Source organism: Acipenser ruthenus, chromosome 4 (assembly GCF_902713425.1).
Source record: "Acipenser ruthenus chromosome 4, fAciRut3.2 maternal haplotype, whole genome shotgun sequence".
NCBI classification, from domain to species: domain Eukaryota; kingdom Metazoa; phylum Chordata; class Actinopteri; order Acipenseriformes; family Acipenseridae; genus Acipenser; species Acipenser ruthenus.
The window spans coordinates 101,415,296-101,436,248 of NC_081192.1; the positions used below are offsets into that span (position 1 = coordinate 101,415,296).

A 20,953-nucleotide genomic window follows, 5' to 3' on the forward strand; every position below is an offset into this window, starting at 1 on the left:
ACGTTATCTTTAGACAATAATAAATCTAGACCCAAAGAAAAAAAAAATCTATACAGGAGCCATTACACAGAGAGATAACACTTCAAAACTTCAAAAGTATTTCATGTTCTGAGTTTAGAAAAGGTGCTGCCACCACTAAAAAGAACTGAACTGGTGTAGTACGGGAAAATAGTCTATTTACTTTAGGTTGTGAAACAGGATACCTTTCCGAGATGAAGCATCTCTACTGCAGGGCTGTTTCCAGATGTTTCTGTGGACTAAAATTGCTTGAACCACGAAACTAAAAAAAGGTTAAACATAAAATGCCTGAGACGAGGAACTGCACGTTGGAAGCTAAAAGAAAAGAAAAAAAAAGTGTCAACGTGAAAAAAGTATTTTCTGAGACTGAAATAGTAATACAGATTATCATTCCCTCCCATTGCTGTAATAATTACGGCCATGGCAAAGGGACCAGCCCAGTGTATACTGAAGTGATCCACATCTCCACACTAATGTCACTCTGGAGACCCTCCTGCATGCGGCAGCCAAACTAATGGAAGTTGTATTGCTGCAGTACATTACAGAACAGTCCTTGAAGTGTTCAGGCACACATACATTTACAAAGTGACCTACTTCATGCTTTTTGCAAAGCTCAGCCAGTTACCAATGTTGCAGTTTGGTTCCCATCTCAGGGAGGCAGGGTTTCATACATATCCAGGCCCCTCCAGATTCAGAAGCCTATTTATGTAATCTGCTATACAGGTACATTTCTATACAGTCATTGTAACTGTACTGCATGCAGGAGTGACTTGGCTAGAATACAATGGTCAAAGGCCAGGCTCTTAAACTGAAATCTGTGGCACTTGATCACTTTAGAGCACAGTTGGATTCAATCATACATTATATATGCCTACATAAGAACTTTAGAAAGTTTTATTAGAAACTCTCTGTGCAGTGGAAATGAGAACACTATGGCCCATGATCATACTACTTTTGCACTTTATAATAAAATTACTTTGTGTTTTACAGCCTAATACTGTTCAGAGGTCCAATGAAAAAAACAAGTTGTACAGTGGCATTACAGACCAACCAAAATCCCTGTGATCAAAACCTCCATGGGTTCTATGCATTCCTTTAAGTGTTGCTGTAGTAGAAATGAAAGGGTTAAATATGTTCACAGTCACACTGACTAAACCAGATATTACAGATACAGCACAATAGTGTCCTTCGTTGAACAATAAGGTTCCTCACCTTGGTAGACTCTCAGGCGTGTTGAAACAGGGTTCTCCACATCCTTTCTTCTCACTAAAACCTGTTTACAGCAAGTTGATCTCAATGCAGAAGCTCTGTACACTCTGAAGTCCATTTAAAGCACTATAACTGAAGAAACCCTTCATCTGTTTCTGATGTGTTTCTGTTTAACTTCAAGCACTGTTTTTGAACTACCTGCGAACAGCATTGAAAGCATTTAAGGAATTCCAACATGCTGTCACATGACTACTTGACCTGCTGTCCCACCTTGCAGTAACTCCACTTCAGGATAAAACTTGGATTCCAGATGGTATATCCAAGAATCCAGTATCCTCAATTCAAGTACAAAGCCAACAGTGCACTACTGTATCAGCACAATAGTTCAGCACTAACCCACATGACAGAAGTATTTTTGGATATCACATTGCAAACCGAAATCCTCATCCTGAACCCTACCTTGACCTCCACCAGCTTCCACACCGCTTGCTGGAATATGACCCAGACACGGGAGGCCTTCCAAGAATGCAAACAGAGCTCCAGTGACAGCTCCGTCAGCCACTTATCTGTGCTGTTCTCTCAAGGTGTGGATGACACACAGCATGCTCAGTCTGGACCCTGGGAACACACGTTTGCGTGTTGGAAATACATTGTTACAACAGTTGTCGAAGGCTCTCATACTAACAGAGTTCTCCTAAATGCAAATGCCATCCCAGCTCAAGAGAACCAAAGGGGGGTAGTACTGTAAATGACTGTGTGAATGACTTGCATCAATTAAGTATTATTAGTAGGAAAAGCTGGTGAAATAAGATTTTAAACGCTGTTGGTCTAGGAATTAAAAAAAAAATGTAGACAGTGGTCTGAATTGCTTTTAAAACAATTCATTGAATACACAGTATTGTTTTGGGCAAAGCAATATTTTAAATAGAAGTTGTGTTTTTAAAATGTGCTTAAATTCATGGGATGGCTGAGGTAACCAAAGATTCAAATAAGAAGAAAAAACAAATCAGGTTTACATCAAACTTGAAATAAAAAAAAGAACAAAGTACTACAGGAATGGCACAATAGTGTGTTCTACAAAAGGAGCTGCATTCAAGAAAAAACAATTAAATACCAGGCTGTTTTTTGCAGTAACACCAGTACAATCTCATTGTATACTGAAAAAAGGTTGCCATTTTAGAGGAAATCCCTTTAAAAAATACTCCCAAAGGAAAAAAAAAAATGTATTGCGCTATGCCACATTTCATAGCCGTCAGGTACAGCTCTGCTCCCTTCAGCAGTATCTGAATAGAATGGTTATGCACAGACTAATTACTGTATTACCAATTGCTGCAATCTTCCAGTTTTTAAACACACTGCCGAGCTGGGCAATACAGCATAGCAATGCATACAGGCAGCTGCTGCAGTTTTAAAACAGTGCTGCTATCTAAGCTTGGAACAAACCACAAAGCACTAAGCTAATTGAAATGCTATTTGTTATCCTTCAATAAAGATTAACATTACAAAGGGGACACAAAAAAAAATATCTTGTCCTTTGCAATGTATCGTGGATTAAGGACTAAGGCTAACTATCATTTATCAATGCACAAACTTTCAATGTGTCAAGCGGATGTAGATGTCACTACAACTAAACATATCTGCAAAATAGTCGGAATAACTTTGCTGTCTGTTGAAAATGTGTTCAGTATGGAAAAGTTGATCGCTATTTCCTATTCTTACTTTTCTTCCTAATTTCGAACAGAAATTAATCATAGAAAGCCCTTACAGATTTAGTCAAATAAGCCAGCACAGGCACTTCATAAGCATGGAACAAGCCAACTAAAAATCAACATGGGGGTTGCAGACTGCTTAGGCTGGCTTGGGACACAAAGCCATCAATCTACAGTACACTAGTATACAATAATTACAGCATGCTTGGTCAATTGAGAGCTTATTTACATTACTTCCTGCAACAATACAAGCTGAAGGATTGCCCCATTACACACACAGCCTGCATGCATGATATGTTAATAATTAGAGCCCATTACCAGGCTGTCAAACCCTTTAGAAAGATCAGTATAAATGAGTGGCTTTCATGCACCAAGCTTAAGGATTACAATTATTAAAGGATAAACACACAGAAAATCAATGATGATGAATTTGTTGGAATACATTTGTTCCCCTCAGTGTCAAGCAAGTTTTAATTGCCTCAACCACATGCGTCATTTCTCCTAGCGCACTGCATTTCCTTGGGTACTAGAACAAATAATTAGCCTGGTTTAACACTGAGATGATGAATTACTCTGTTAAACCATACACTGAACACCATCAAACAATAGCAAGCATGACTTTCTGAATCCAAAGCAGCAGCTTTATCAACAGAAACATGTTGCTTTAACTCTTTCAATACCATCATACTGCAACTAATTGTATAGTTTCATTGTCAAAATCTAAAGTAAACATGGGCAGGCAAATCTAGAGGGTTCTTTGAAATCATTTAATAAGTGGACAGTAACTGAAAGATTATACTTAGGCTTCTGTTTTTTGGGTTTTATTAATTGTATTTTTCGGTGCTTATTTTTAGCTATTTTTCGAGTTTTATGTAAATCAGTTTTTTTCGGCACTTTCGTTTTTGATATACTGTATGAAATTAGTGTTTTCGATTACTTTTCAAAATGCGTGAGCTTTTTTTTCTGTCAAAATACGTATAGTAACTCGACAGTACTTGCACACTTAAGTTGTACCTTCTTTCCTTTGCTGTCTTCCACAACGAACTCCCTGTGGTCACGGGCACATTCTTCTGGGGTTTTTGTGTGTAGGCATTGTTGTACATTTCGCCACAATTCTGTTTTAAATCCTCCGTATTTTAACTGTAATACAGCTTGAAATCCCGCTAATAAGCCTCCATCCTGATTGTAATCTTGTTTAAAATCTCGCAAGCGGAGTCTCCAATAATAATGTAGGAATGTGCTGTCACTCAGTAGTTGGGGCGGGTTTAAAGTATTCAGAACAAATCAATGATAGATGCAAGTCAGGAAGGCGGGACACTGGCCAGCAGCACTGGGAAATGAATTTATTATTATTTTGTAGTAGGTTTTATTTTTTTAATAGGGTAAATAGGGTAAAGTCAATGTGAATTGATTAACCATTTCCACAGTTTTTCCGGAATTTATTGGTTATCCACCGATTTCATTTTTTTGTATCGGGGGTGTTTTATCGGGTTTTATCGGTTACAAACGAAAATCAGAAGCCTTAATTATACTTAAATGCAATTGGAAAAGTATATAGGAGTGTTTGATAAGTTTGGTGCAAAGATCTAAGGGACCCCAATTTTTTTTAATGAGAACTTTAAAAATGTGCTATCTTTCTTTCATTTTTGCACAAACCTTTTAAAATGATTACCTCCAAGATGTTGTTAAAAATGTATTACAAAGCCTGGCTTGAAAGGTTTAGCTTATGAACTCTGCATTCATCTCTGTTTCATTCAATGTCTGCCACCTGTTGAAATGCACTGGCATTTATGCACTATTTAAACTTGCTTTGCAAAACCAAGATAAAGCTGGGACTCGCTGGAGTCCTTCCACATTCAACAATTACACTGGAGTGATAGTTCATTCATGTAACCTTGTCTGGCTTTAAGGCATTAGAATCTATAGACCTACAGAGAAGATGAACGATGGAACGCACTGAAGCAGCAGCATAGCAAAATGGCAGAAGGACTGCACTCAGGGTCAGGGTCAAATCCTGTTTTTCAATTCCAATCTTTTAAAATGAAATTGCAATTCCTTCAAAGGAATTGGAATTGATATTTTAGAGACATTATTGTTGTTGTGACTGTTCATCTGCTTTCATTTGAAGCCAATTTCATTGTTAACAAACAGCGTCTGTTGTTGCTACTGTTTTTGCTACTGTGAGAAGCTCATTTTAACAGAATACTGCTAATTACAATGTTGATCAAGGATGTGTTGGAATTGATTAAATTAGCAAATGATTTTAAAAAGGAATTGGAATTGAAAAACAAGAATTGACCCCAACCCTGAGTGCAATATCTGCTACCTACATTTGACGAGAGGCATTTTACAAATCGGTTTATTAAATAGGTCACTCTTCTGTACTATGCATTATGTATTTATTATTAATATTGGCATGACCCTTATACGACTGCCCAAAGTTTTTATAAGACAAAAGAACTGTGCTTTGTATGTCCATACCAAGATAAATCACATGATATATGTAGACGTGCAATGGTCACAAAATCAGGATGGACAAGCAGGCACCTTCACTACATGTCCTTGTCACTATACATACAGAATTAAGATGGACAAGCACATATCCTGCTCACATATGTAACCGAGATGGATTTACCAGTGAGCAGGTGGATGATGGGAAATGTAGTTCTGAGAGGTCCATGCGGGTACATGTGAAGCCATCTTGAAGCAGGGAATGCAATTTAAAAAAGTTTTAAAAAAGTCGTCAAAATGTATAAAAAAAACATGTAACACAATAAAATAAAAAGGTGCTTATGTACCCTTTAAATGGTTTCTGTAAAGCTTTACACTAGCATGTACTCCATGGAACCAACAAAGCACAGAGCCCTGTGAAAAGAAAAGAAAACTTTAACTACATCAACGCTGCTGCAGAGACTACATCTTATACACAACAAAAAGTGAATAGATTGGATCAAAAGGACAACTGTACTATATACCTCACCACATGAGAGAGAGGAGTATTAACATACTACATTAGGCCAGACATCATTAGTATTTCGTCTTCAGAAACATTCAAACTAGTTACTACTGGTAGACCATGCATTGCAGAACAGTGTGTGCATTTGTGTTTAGTGTATACATGTGAGTTGCGTGACCAAACCCAAATAAACATGAGAGGGAAGCATTTGGTAGAAAATTGAGAGGACATGCAGTGCTTTTAAAGGGACTGGCTTAGAAATGAAAAGCATCATCACTTATGGTTGGATTTGTATTAGCGAGACACACAACTTTTTTTGGTTGTGATACTCAGACGAATGTTTCAACAAGGAAGGCATCAAATGAGAGAGTAACAGGTTCTCTAAAAACTACTCAGCTCATATTAATTGAGTTCTTCCTTCCTCAGGGCAATTGCAAGTTTCCTTAACCCAGTGCTCTTCAAGACCCTGTGAAAAACTGCTCTAAAATTACTGTAACATGGATCAGAATGTAAGTGTTTCAAACTGCCAGTGGGATGAATGTTCATTTCCCTTTTCTTTGAATGTCTTATCTTGCTTCAAAATCATAGGCTTCATGAACTTCAACATAATATTGAAGCAACCACTATTGGTTACAACCAGCAGTTGGTTAAAGCTTAGCATATTTTTTTTCTTTCACAGTATTGACTCATGAATTCCTGGGTTACGAGTCAAATTCTAATTCATGTTTTTCCACTATTTCCATTACAGCATCTTCCTCTGTAATTCCTATGAAACTAAATGAGCCAAAAATAGAACAAAAAATCCCTCCCACTTCCACTCAACTGCATGCCAACCAGCTCTGGTTAAACCAAAGAGCAGAGCATGATTCTGAGAGCTCTGCTGAGTTGGGATGACTTTCATGAATACTCGGTTCACCACACTTTGAAGACACAGCTAGGGCTCTCGTGGGGTTTGCTAGTGTTGATGGCAAGTTTGACTGATTGGTTGTCCAGCAAATAAACAAGTAAAATAAATAGTGATTTGTTACACGACTAAACAACCTGTAAGCCAATTTTAATTCTTAACGGCTTAGTCACAGTCCCATAATACAAGCCCCAACTAAGAGCTGGGGTGGGTCTAATTGCTTTGATATCAACATCCAGTTAATTTCCTTAATCTTTCCAACAGTTGCAATGGGCAGGCGGGTATATTTCTAAAGATCTGGCAAGTGCAAGCTAGTTTCTGCTTTAAGAAGATTCAAGAACTTTACAAATGAGTGTATACCTTTCTAATGAAGCGTCTAACAGAAAAGGGCAGCAGTGTGGAGTAGTGGTTAGGGCTCTGGACTCTTGATTGGAGGGTCGTGGGTTCAATCCCAGGTGGGTGACACTGCTGCTGTACCCTTGAGCAAGGTACTTTACCTAGATTGCTCCAGTAAAAACCGAACTGTATAAATGGGTAACTGTATGTAAAAATAATGTGATATCTTGTAACAATTGTAAGTCGCCCTGGATAAGGGTGTCTGCTAAGAAATAAATAATAATAAAAAGGCAAGGATACTGATATTTCCTGAGCACAAAATATTTGTTTCTTTAAAAAATATATATATAATAATAAATGCTACACCCACCCCCACCAGAAATGTGTGTGTGTATAAAGGAGGTGTAGTTCCCCATATACACAGAATTACTTTGTTTAGTTTAAGGTGGTTCTTACCTTATAAGGTCAAATATCAAAATAATTGCCCTGCTGTAAAATCCTGAGAAATGTAGGGTCTCAACATTACCATGTGGAAAAGGCAATCAATCAGTGTTGCTTCCTAGGGTGTGACAACACTGTAATGACACCCTTCTGCAGATACTAGCAGGGCTGCAGTGTTCGGTGCAGTGCAGAGTTAAGAACACCTATGACAGGCACGACAAAGGACTTTCAAATAAAAATAGGAGTGTGTTCTTCTTGTGCAGAGAACACCTTTGCAAGGATTAGTATTGATTGTGAATGTAATATGCCTGTCCCACTTGTATACTGTACATCTGAACTGCAAAGTGTAAATCGTAGATATGTTTTACAGCCCATCTGGGAAAACCCCTGCCTCTGAAAAACACAGTCAAACTGTAACATAAATCACATAATCAGCCAAGCAGACCTCCACACAAAGCTGGACTAACAGAGAACAAGGATTTACTAACCTAATATGTGTGGCATTATCATTTGCTTCACAAGAAATCAAAACCACGTAATGAGTGTGACCTTAACACAGGTCACATAGAGCTAAAAAAAATTATAACTCCAGTAAATATTACCTACTGTGTATTATAAACTGGTATCACTTCACAGATCCTCAGATTAAAATAAATGCACATTATGGTAAATGTTAAAGTACATTTTTTGTTTTTATTGTTAGTTATTAATGTATAGAATCTACTGATCCCAGGGAGAGGTGTACAGGTTTCATCTCATTATTCGGTGATCAATAAACAGAAAATCCCTTAGACAAAGCACTTAATTAGCATTTACAATACCACACTGCAGCATGTGTGTTTACATGTGATGGCCAAGACCTAAAACATATTGACGCAGCAGCATTGTAACTATATAAACTGTTTCTAAAACCGGATTTACAAACAAATGACACACCGATTGTATGTGTGTTTAGTAACAGAATTCACATCTGTGCACAGCCAGAGTTCAGAAGAGAGCACATTCCACAAAGCAGCTCTGCAGTTAAAGGGCCCTGAGCCAACAGCTCTCATATTAATTTTGTAACAAACCATTTGTTACAAGACGGGTATCTCATAATAGTCAAGTGCGGGGAACAGGAGTGGGGCTGGGAAAAAAACCCAGAAATCTCTTTGAACATAATGCAGCTTAGGGTCCTAATGAAACAGCCAAGCAGCATATTGTTTTGGAGTAAGGTCTGCTCAGTGGAGCCGATTCCATTATCCACACCACTGATTCAGAAGGCAGGTGATTTTACAGCCCACTTTCTGCCCCCATCTTCTCTACTTACACTATTTGTCTTTGTTCAGTTGCATGCATTTCTGCCTTCCCGAGGGACATTCTGTTTCAAATAAATGCAATTCAGATTAACCAGTTTTGATCCTTAAGGACAATTGCCATTTGTGGTGTTTTTTTTTTTTTTTATAAAAATTAAAAAACTTGAGCAGACATACTACCCTAAAAACTAGGGTGTCCATACTGGAAATAATTTTAAAACCTGAAAATGTATAGAGTCTTAAGAGTATTATATGTTGCAGGGATGGAAATAAGACTCCCGTTGCATAGCAGTTTGATCCATTTTACTATGATTTTAATAAGACATACCTGTTACAATCACACTGTGGCTAACCAAGATCACAGTAAAACATGGAATGGGTGAAACTGCTATGCAATAGGAGTCTTATTTCCATCCCTGTGTTGTAATCTTTGTCCTTTATCCATCTATTTCTAAAATGAAGGCCTTAATTTCCTTACAGAATTGAGAGAAAGCTATATTCAAACTGCTGTGTACAGCATGACGTACCAGCTTAAAGTGTACTACAGCATATCTGGCATGAACAAGACATTTACCAGCTACTGTTTTCCTTACTCAGAAATGAACACAACCAATAGTAATTTGATTAACTAGCTATACTGTAATATTTATTTGTTTCTTTAATGCAAGGCTGAACTTACTGCAGATCCAATTTCAATTATTTCCAAGATCTCCATTTGAACTTATAATTGTCGAATTGTTACATTTCCTCAGAATATAGTCATCCTGTTTTGATCCATACAAGAGATATATGACTTTGACAGCCTACATTTCTTAATAGTGTATGTGCATTCAATGTTATCACAAAAACAATGAAAAAAAAAAAATACTGTAGGTATGTGACAAAGTGGCTGAGTGGATGCAGGTGCAGGGGTGATGCAGTGCGGTAATGAACAGACAGAGAGGTTTTATCCGGTTTGGATAAGTGGTGTTGGTGACCAACATCAAAAACAATAAACAATAACGGGTTTGCAGACCCAAACAATAACAATAACAATAACTCAACATGTATCCGCCCCACAATTGCACACACACGGTCACCAGTCCTGGGTGAGTGCAGTAGTGCTCGTGGTGGGCGATACAGATTATGTGACAGTTGTGCAGTGCTGTTCCGGAAATCATGTTAGCCATCTAGTGTGGTGTAACAAACAAGACGACTACACACAGACAAAACAAACAAAAAACACTCACGATACTGCTTTCTCTGGTTAACGGGGTCTCTCACAGTCCTTCTCAGTTTTTAAATTACAAACCAAATGCGAAGGAACAGATTACGATTCTCCGTCCCCTTTTATGCTGTCACACACGACCCCTTGGTAAACGAGTGCAACCGCCTCTCCAATCTGCGGCTGCCACGTCGTCAATGTGTTCTTGCAACGGAGTCTCGCCTTCATCCAGACTGTCCGACTTCCTGACCCTGGGAAAGAACTGTCAGACCAACCCGTCCGAGGAACTCTGTTCTCACTGCTTAGCGCCCTCACAGGTCAGGAGGGAGATTTACAACCAAGCATCATTGTGTTTGTCACAAGGTAGTACAGCCAATTAAAAACAAAATGTCTGCTAATGTGGACATGCAGCCTATAGTTCACAGAAGAAATTACAAGTCACTCAGGAAAGCTTCAAATGCTAGTATGATTTTAGTGTCGACTACAAATGGTGTAAGCAAGCAAGTTTCCAACTTCCTTAGCTCCAAGAGGATCGCTACTGAACTGATGCCATCGGCTGATACTTTGCGTTTTATACTTTTTTTGTGGTATAAAAGATGCCTGTTCTTGCAAATTCAGCACCTCTTCCTAGATTAAAGCAGCTTGAAGCAGAAGGCCATGAAGGTAGACCATTCACTTATGCATCCCCCCGCCCCCCCGACCTCCTGTACATCACACTGATTAACAGAATTAATTCAACACGTTAAGTGTAGCTTAACTGAAGGCCTCCAGGCAAATATGCTCATTCATATGTGTCTGAATATTTCCATGTAATGCATTAAAATGAACATGACTGACATTGATCTGAGGTAAGAATATGAATATTATTTAAGCACTTCAATCAGGCCCTCGGCATGCACAGAACTGGGGGGTGTGGCCATTGTAAGAAGCATCTATACATTGGGAACGGAGAAGGAGAAGGAGAAGGAGTGCTTATTTACTCCAATTAGAAAACCAGACACCCCTTTCCTGTGTGTATTTTATCAGTCAAGGAAAACCAATCACTTGCTTTGGTTTAGTCTGGACGGTATGTAAAGTATTTCAGTACTCGTATATTTATAACTAAAGGCCTCTACACACCGGACGTGATGCGACAAGCGACTGTGTCGTACGACACAGCACACCACTACAAAAAAAATAAAACATGTATTTTTGATAGGAGCAGTTTACACTGCCTGCGATGCAATAGGTGACACTGAAGTGACTCGACAGCTAGGGAACACACCAATGAGGAACAGCTTCCCTTGAGCGCCTTTAGTAAGCAATGGCGTAAGAAAAGCTCCTTCTTGCAGCATCAAAATACCCAGAGCTGTACAATAAAAGGACATAAAAATGAGGGAGAACATCTGGCAGTCCATTTCCAGGGAACTGGATATAGCTGGTGTGTATGATTTGTTTACCTTTACTGAAATAAGTATTCTGAAAAGCCATTACGTATTCTACATTTTTATTAGCTGTATAACAGGACTATCATGTGTTTTTCTTCTAGCTGATGATACAATCAGAGAGAGTCGCCTATCACACCGCGCTCGCCTGTCGCCACTAGTGTGAGAGGTAGCGTCGCAGCAAAAGTACCATTTTATCAAAGGACGAATCTCATCGTGTCCAGTGTGTGGAGACCTTAAGGCTACGATTTTGCCACGGTCATTTTTAGTAGATTTCATAGGCGAGGTGTGGCAAAAAAACAAGAATTCAAAAACAAGAATTCACAAAAAGGTCACCAAATAATGTAATTAAATAGTACACCAAAAGCAATAATATAAAGACAACTGCTTTTGACAAGTTTAAATGTTACTTTAGAAGTGCAGAACATCCAAGAGTTTTCCCAGATTCTGAAACAGCATGTTGTAAAGAAAGCCTCCAAGGTCGGGACACTTCTATTCTCCGATGCACGGGTTCTTCTGTCTTTACAGAAAACAGCTCACTCACTGGTTTGTGTATAGCTGTCTTTCCTACTGCAGATTCAACGGCTTGAACTAGCTTCTGTTTATGTAAAGTGCTTTCAACAAGTTTGTCACAGTTTGATTTTCATTTGTGTGTAGAAAACATCATGCCACCACTTTCAGGAAATGCCCCCATCGGATATTTTTCACTTCTCTGCTTAGCAGTGATATTTGCCACTTTGCTTACTATTTTTTCACCCCGTAAACTTCCATTCCACTCATTTACATGCTGGCTTGCTCAGCTACAAATCTCATTCGCCGACCTACATAGCTACATGTAAATAGCAGATTTGTATTTTAAGTTCATGACATACTGCATTTTTGATAGGAATAAAGGAAGTGCCTAACGACATGTGTTTTTACATCCATTTCCAAGATTTCACAGACTTTATTCCAATTCACAATTTCCACGACCACCATGACATCGTAGCCTTATTTATAAACCAGCAATTAAATATATTGTAAAAATTGTAAGTCGCCCTGGATAAGGGCATCTGCTAAGAAATAAATAATAATAATAATAATAATAATAATAATAATAATAATAAGTATGCATTTTCAAATGTTGAAGAAAATCATGAAAAACTAATCAGAGACCAATTAAAAGGTATTGGTCATATGAATTAAAATGTGCAAGTCACAGCAGAAATAGAGGGTGTTTTATACACCAAAACAGAAACCAGTTCTTACTATAATGGCTACTGACAAAATGCTCACTTTGCCTACCGCCATATAATTTCTCTTATGGATCACAAGGATAATCAGCTGTCTCATAAAACTCTGATTCAGCACATTGAAAAAGGAAGTTCCATGAGTGCCAGCAGGAGCTGGCAAATGCATGAACGCTTTAAAGCAGACATCGAGTCAATCAATATTGAAGTAACCTGTGTTTTGCTGTACAGGTCAAAAGTCATCCTTGGCTGGGCCACACTCTGAATGCATATAAGCCTGCAGAGTCAAACACAATTTTTTTTTATGCAACAGCTGTACCAAGGTCACAGATTTATTCTTCAGCATGGTGTACATTTAAAATAGTAGGAGATTGAAATAATAAAACAAACTAAAATATAACTAACTATCGACATTTTAAGGTCATTTACAGCTGGGTTCACAGACCCAATTAGCACTAACCATGCACTACCTTGCATGTAGTCTAACATTAGTGCTAATTAGGATCTGTGAAACTAGTCATTAGTGACTTCAAATGTAATCTATAAAACCCATTTACAAGATATCTATTCTCTGTGTATTGCTTTCCTGTATTATTATAATGCCATTTCCAACCTTGTTTAAAATATATTTTTACAAATTTACCTTAATTTTTATATGTAACATCTTATTTAGGATTGCTGCAATTTATTACATGGTTTTATTTTAAAAGCATTGATGATAACTTATCCCTGCAGTTACATTTAAATTTTCCAAAAATGAAAAGTGCTCAGCAGAAAACAATGAAACTGCAGTAATTCTGCATTCAGTTGTGGTTTATAAAGAGCAATTTCAGAAGCTTTTTCTAGGTAAATGCTGCACAGTGTTCCACGCAAATAGATCTCACAACAACACAGCTCTTGGCAATATATCCCCAAACCTGCTGTCGCCTTGTGAAGCCACAAAATGAAGATGTACAGACATGTCTGCACCGCTGTCACACAGTATGCAAAGTGTCACTGTATAGTACACTAAAGGTTGTAAACAGTTATACTGGGTCTCAATGCACCAGGAAAAATACTACTCTTGATAGTGCACATAAGCATTCTGTACACCAATGAGTCTCTCCTAAAATACTGTAGCGTTCTCAATTAACGCAGGCAATCTACACACAGGCGGAGGGCGTGCATGAACCCGGGACTTCTCACACTAAAGCATAGCGCCGATACCGCTGTACAAAAGAGCCGGCTCTTTTGCAAGGAGCGTATATCGGGCTTATGTCTTCGTGTGTGATTACATCACCTACCAGCCCTACTGCTGCCTTCCCCCGTGCACGCTACACTCTCCCCTGCCAGCCTCAAGTCCGCCCTGGTCTTTTTCACCAGGCTACAGTCCGATGAGTGCGTGCCGGGGTACCTGCATCCCACTCTAACACCAATGTGGTGGTGTCAAGAAGGACACAAGGCAAGGTTTCAAGGCTAAACATTTTATTTGTTTTAGCTTCAATTATGGCTTAACAAAGCTGCTGACAGCCACAGCTCACGCTTCTACTAGTCGGCTCTTTCTCTCTTTAGCTCCTTTTCTTCGTTATGTTCGCCTTTCAGTCCAACCTTGGAACCTAGGAGTGTGAGTTGTGGCTGACAGCAGCTTTTTTAAGCAATAATTGAAGCTAAAACAAATAAAAAGTTTAGCCTTGAAACCTTGCCTTGCGTCCTTCTTACATTAAATCTCCCATTAGATTTTGACTCCAGTTCTGGCTCTAGGCAAAAACTCAATTTATTTTTACAAGGATGCTATATGATTTATTATCAAGAACACAACATGCCTTTGGCAACTTTGAATCCAACCCACATACAGCATAATATTGTGTGCATCTGTACTTTGATTTGACAAACATACACTATAGTTACAGTATTGATAATTTAGTACAGTAATTAGACTACCAAATGCAATAGTGTTTGTGTTCTCTCCAGTCTGAAGATCACGTATCAAGATAACTGTAATGTTTGCTTACTTGCCCCACCGCTTCATCTTAGGCCTGAATTAAATCAAAAGTGTATGGTGACACCTTTGCTTTACATTATAATGGCTATGATACTGCCTTCATTCGGACTTAACCCAGGCCTCAGTCCTGAATTTGAAGTGTGTGCGCATTTGAGACAAAGACTGCAGGATTGTGCTGAACGGTTTGTGGAATATTTAGTTAGGACAAAAACAAAACAAAAACACCAGCAACAGGTTTAGATCTGAACCTGGCTTTGTCTTAGTAAATGAATGTGAAAACGTGAATCTGAACAGTGATTAACGGTCCAACTACATTTCACTACATGTGTAAGGTAGTGCTTTTATACATCATTTCTCAGGTGAATCTTCATAACATTTTCACTTTAAACTGTTACTTTACACTGCAATTCAAAGATTGACGGCGTGAGGTATTTTACAGCTCCCCCTTCTATAAATCACCAAGGAACATTAATTGAAAACGTGAAGTCTTTAGCTGTAACCAATACAGCGTTGTTGCTGTCATGTAGGTTAGCTGTCCACACCAAGTGGTCCAATAAAATCCCACTTCAGTCTCCTAACAGACTTCAATCCCTCAGTCGCGTTGTGGTGACACCTAAAAGAAGCTGTTAAGTAGGTTCCCCGTCCTTAAGACGAAAAAAAAAATCAGCCTTGCATTAAACGTAATTAGCGACTGCAATATTGTAAAAATGTAACCAAACACTAATATAAATGATGCTTCTATATATATATATATATATATATATATATATATATATATATATATATATATATATCCCATAATTAACCTAATTCGTCTAGCCGTGTTGCAGCTGCTGTTTTCCAGGCACCACGATTAGCGTTGTACACAGTATTCAAAGCTATTAATCCCAACACCTGTATTTACACATCTTCTCAAACCTCTGATTAATGTTCTTTTCCCCCCACATATGGTACAGCTTGGTACTGTTTTCAATGTAGAAATACAATTCTAACCAATTCCCTCCTTCTCCTGATGGGCCTGAGTTGTTTGGAAAGCCTGGGGCTGGATTTGAAAACTAAACGTATTCATTTAGACAACATGTGTTTATTTTTTTATGTGCATTTATCCGGACACTTAACATTTTGATAAACATACAACAGTAGTAGGGTACCGGTATTGTCAAGTAAGTAGCACGCATGCTTTAAAATGCAATGCAGTCAGATACTAATACCGAGCAAAGCAAACATGACTCCAATAAAATTGCTTTGTTTGCATACTGTCCAATATGAATGCAATCTCACAAAATTAAATATCTATGCTTACATTAATAAAAATAATAAAAATAAAACGTTTTTTAAAAAGTAGGTTATTCGAAAGCCAAGTTAACTATATTAAAGCATGTATGTTCTTAGTGCAATTTGAGAAAGAATGTATGTGGACACTTTGGAAAACTTTCAAAATTGCAATTAAAAAATAACTATAATCTTTAACTGAAGTTGCAAAGCTGAGTTTTTAGCCTATTTTATAGTTTTTTTTTTTTTTTTTTTGGACAACTCGTATAAGCAGGTCGATAAAGAAACCTGTCCCTTTAAGAACATTTGGCTATGAACTTTTTAGGGTTTAATTACTAAAGCCGGGGCACGTACAAAACATAAAATAAAATAAAAAACCTCAACACAACAAAACAACTTTTTAGGCAAACTCTTTCATCCCACTTGGAAATCGATTTCTCCCTATCCCATGCGATTCAAACAATTCCCTAAAAAGACATTTAGGTTTGTTTTCCTTCTTTCGCTGTTTTTTCTCTCCCAGAAAAGCGCCATATTGAACACGCTCTATTCCTCAGATTTGGAACACTGTTTCCAAAGCCGTCAAAAACAGATAACAAAGGGATACATTAAAATGAAATCAGACTTACCTTGGCGATAGCTTTTTTATATCTCATGACGGCTTGCTGAATAAGACTATGTACTTTAATATTCCCATCCCCGCACGGAACCACCACCCGGGTCCTTCCAAAACACACTGTCACTTTCATACTCTCTCCGATATGTTCCGAAAGCCCCACTTCCAGAAGTAAATGCCAGGTACGTTAAACTCTGTAAAGCCGTCCTTTAGGGTATATTTCCTTTTGTGGTGTAAAAATAAATCGCCGAGGATTTCACCTTTTCTCCATGGTCGGTGTTTTCAGATGTGTGTTTGTGACCACCTGTTTAACGTTTCTGAGATCCTGCTTTCCCTGATGAACTGGTTATTAGATGGAGCCAGGAAGCCATTAAAATGAGGAACAGTCTCCCCGCCCTGGATAACACGAGTACTGACACAAGTGAATTGCTACTGCACACCGCAAGATGCATTGGCAATTAATGGAACTGCTCTACTCAACGTTATGTATACATGTATTATATAGTTATACATAATTATATAGTTATCTAAGCTACATATATGAAAGTTTTTGATCTGTCCAGAGACATTGAATAAGAGGACGTTTTGACCTGCTGCGACAAACTCTAACTACACCTCACCCACATTAGAATCTGCAAAAGGCTGGGACATGCATGGTAGCATTTGCGAGCCAGTGATTGTATTGCAGTACTATGCATTTACCAGCAGGCTAATGCTTTATGAGTATAGCCCAGAACAAATAATAAACAAAAAGGGGTATTATTATTTTAGCAACAGAAATCTGCTAGTGCTGGATTTTCTGAAATGTTCATTTTTTGTTGCCATTACTGTCCTATAGTCAAAAATCGTATAGTAGTGCTGGTATTTACCTTAAATGTCAAACTCCCCTTTAATATTTCAGCGTGTTTAAACCACACCAAAGTTTTAATTAATTAGGATACGTGCATGTACATGCAGATTCTAAAAGGGTTAAAGATGTTTTGAAAGAAAAAATACCTGTTGTAAAGATTTTGTTTGTGTACATAATGCATGCAATTGGCATTCTTTACAAGCTGAAAGTACAAACCAACAGCAGCTTTCATTGGGGTCTTTCTAGTGATCTCAACAATGGCTGACATCACATTTCTAAATCTGATTTCTTTGTGGGCCCATTTTCATTACATTTTTGTTGTATGTGGTGATGTTAATAAGTGGGTAAACATATCATCTCCATGGTAAAACATTAGAAAGATTCAACAGAACAGTTAACAGCAGCAATACAGAAATGCCACCACCATTAAGATGTTTAAAACAGACCTCACTGAATCTAAAGGTGGGGTAAGGTATGCATTAAAGCCACCCCTATTGTTTATTTAATAACAAGCTGCCAGTTACTGTAATTCTTTGCCTCCACTTTCCATCTACTTCACTTAAACCATCGATTCACTGGACTCTGTTAACAGTGCTACATTACACACTTGAGCTCGATAATATATAGAGGCACAATTGGCACTTCTCAGTGATAGTGTTTCTGTGAAATTAACAGCACTGTTTTATAAGACATTTTCATTTTTAAATTCAGTCGGCAGCAATGTATCCATATTCCACCAGATGTGCTCTTTAATTAATAAATATTTGAGTGAATAGAAGTGGATGGATACAGTGCTAATTATTGTACACAGAACTCAAAACCGGTGCGGCTGGATCATACACTCTGGGTTTCCTAATTCCATGGTTCTGTTTTGTTTTATTGACCTCTAACATGATGTGTAATGTAAAAAAAAAACAACAATATGATGGTGCAGATATGGAGAGGATATGGGGGTGCCTTTTTACTGCTCTTGACACTGTAAAATCTGCACTGTAAATAAAGGTTTTTTTCCCTCACTGGCCCCTTTTTATATTACTGCATTTACACATTAGGAATTTTGATGACTATCCCACATGTGACACATTATTGGGTCATTTTCAAAAAGAAAAGTACTAGATTTGTCTTGTGGTTCTGGGTATATAGAACTCTGTGTCTTTTAACATTCATTTGAATTTGAATTAAATTATTACCTTTGAACTTCAATTGCTTCCCATCTGTCCACGTGTCAATAGACGAACAACCCCAGTTCTGCCTACACTATCCCATATCCCAATACAGACTTACCGTAGTAAACTCTGAAATTGTCATTTACAGCTAAATGCGCTTTGGACTTAAAAGTATTTACCAGATCAGAAGCCGTGTTTAATGACAGACAAGCTACTTTGAACCCTCGGACCTGAGGATTGTAAATTGCACTCAACCAGGTACTGCAGTTTGCACATTTTTCACTAGAATGTGGACACGGGTTGTGACTAAGCAAAACCTCATGCTGGAATATCAATGCATAAGGAAGCCATTTACCTTAGTGGTTGCCATATTGCCAAGAAATCAGGAACAATGTGGGGATCAGTCGTGAAATTACATGGTTTACACTCTTAATTGTAAACTTTATTTATTCATCATCCGGGAGTCTCACTGCAGAATACTAATATCTTTAATATTCATTCAGCAAACAACACTGAGCTTACTTGATAAATAATGTGAAACACCTTTAAGAAGATATAAGAATCTACAAGGATAAAATTCCACATTTGTTTCCTTTCTATAATCCTTTTTCCTATCTGTTTTTTTTTCACATTTGGGGTTTGAGTTTAGTTCTTGTAACCAATATTTAAAACAGGCTTCTATTAGCCTTGGCAAAGGTCGAATAGATTATACTTACATCATTGAGGATCACCTTGCCTAGAGACATCTGTCAGGTCATGCCATAGGGCCTCAATTGGATTGAGGTTCAGCAGCTTGGCAACCCAAGGAAAGTATGTGAATTTAGATTGGTTCCATACCTCCTTGGACTTATGTCTTGTTAGATCTCGAAAGCTAAAAGCAATGAAGTTCCAGTGGCCCTGGTCAGTGCATGAATGGGTGACGTGAAAGAGTGTTTCAGGCTGGGACACTTACTGTACCTCAGAGCAAGGGATGAACCAATGCCTCAGTATGATGCTAGGGGCTGCCAATGTACTTTTTGTCCATTGAATTAGCCCTTGTCATGTCTGCTCTGCTGGACATTAAAATAATAATAATAACACTGTAAACTGCTACTGTGACTACTAATACAGTAATATACAAAGCTGACCAATCTGATTTAATTGGTTCCAGGGGTCGATTGGATATGTGAAAATATGGGATTTCTAAGGGAGTCATTGCACTACTGTACTTCCGGGCATTATAAATGAACAATGTTAGGAAGATCAGTGTGTCTAAAACAACAAAGGACGGTACTGTAGGTATACACTACAAATACAGTTGTGGCATTTTACAAAATAGCATCTAAAAGCAGCTCTTACCATGTTTTCTCAGTCCATGCCAAAGTAATCAGAGGTTTCTTTAAAACCATAAGTGTGTGTCGACTGAAAGAGAAATTACGTTTCAAACAAGAAGAGGAACAACAACAACTAAGCGCATACACAAACACAAACTGGCAGTACAGTATTTTCAAGCCAATCCATTATTGGATACTGACTTGGAAGGGAAGCCCGGTCTTGGAGCTCTCCTTGGACACTGAGCAATAGAGACTCAGACACAGAAGCCCAATGACATGAAGTATCCTGACAATTTTCCTTAGACACACAAGCGCAATGACACAAACTATCCCCTGATGATTTTCCTTAGACACAGAAGCGCAATGACACAAACTATCCCAACGATTTTCCTTCCTAACCCTGCAAGAGCGCAAAGGCCAATGCGGCAGTCCCTGTTGGTCACCCAGGCACTTGGGACCCTGCAAGTGACACTAATTATTTTTCACATTGATGTCTTATTGAGGGATATCAGTTTTATGAAAGAAGCCACTAATCTGATAACAAAAGACTCAGCCCTGTTCCAAAGACCACTATTAAAGACAGCAGTTTTCTCGTATCCTAGAGACTAAACTGATACACCTGAATGACCGTCTTCCTCATGAGACTCAGTTAAGCATTGATTACGCTGGAGTGATTCAGCCCCAGACAGCAGATGTAGGACACTGCAGCATTGAGTGCACATCTGTGGTTGTAATTCTCATGAGCATAAACATTTCAAAGCCACTCTGTGTGAGAAAGTCACATCCTAGTGTTTGTAGAAGTAGTCTGATATAATGTTCTATCAACTAGCCTGGAGCACATTTGGTTTTATACTAAAACATTTGATCAATTACATATTTAGAATCCAAATCTGCAACACAGGTAAACATAACATGTATAAGGATAATTGGAAGACTTTTGATAATATTACAGAAAAGGTCATATCCATAGTAGGGCTGCCACCTCTGAGGTACAAAAAAACAGGACATCTGAACAGAAGGGCGGTTGTTAAAA

At 38.1% G+C, this 20,953-nt stretch overlaps 1 protein-coding gene across 6 annotated transcripts in view; it reads right to left on the reverse strand.

The window, feature by feature from the left end:
- LOC117399699 (partitioning defective 3 homolog) overlaps positions 1-17,056 on the reverse strand; it is a 365,908-nt gene extending 348,852 nt beyond the window's left edge. For all 6 annotated transcript variants that reach the window (XM_059023275.1, XM_059023276.1, XM_059023274.1 and 3 more), the window contains exon 1: positions 16,605-17,056. In XM_059023275.1, the coding sequence (XP_058879258.1) occupies positions 16,605-16,724 (120 nt within the window). In that variant the 5' untranslated portion in view covers positions 16,725-17,056. The remainder of the gene's footprint in view (positions 1-16,604) is intronic.
- Positions 17,057-20,953: the final 3,897 nt, after the last annotated feature.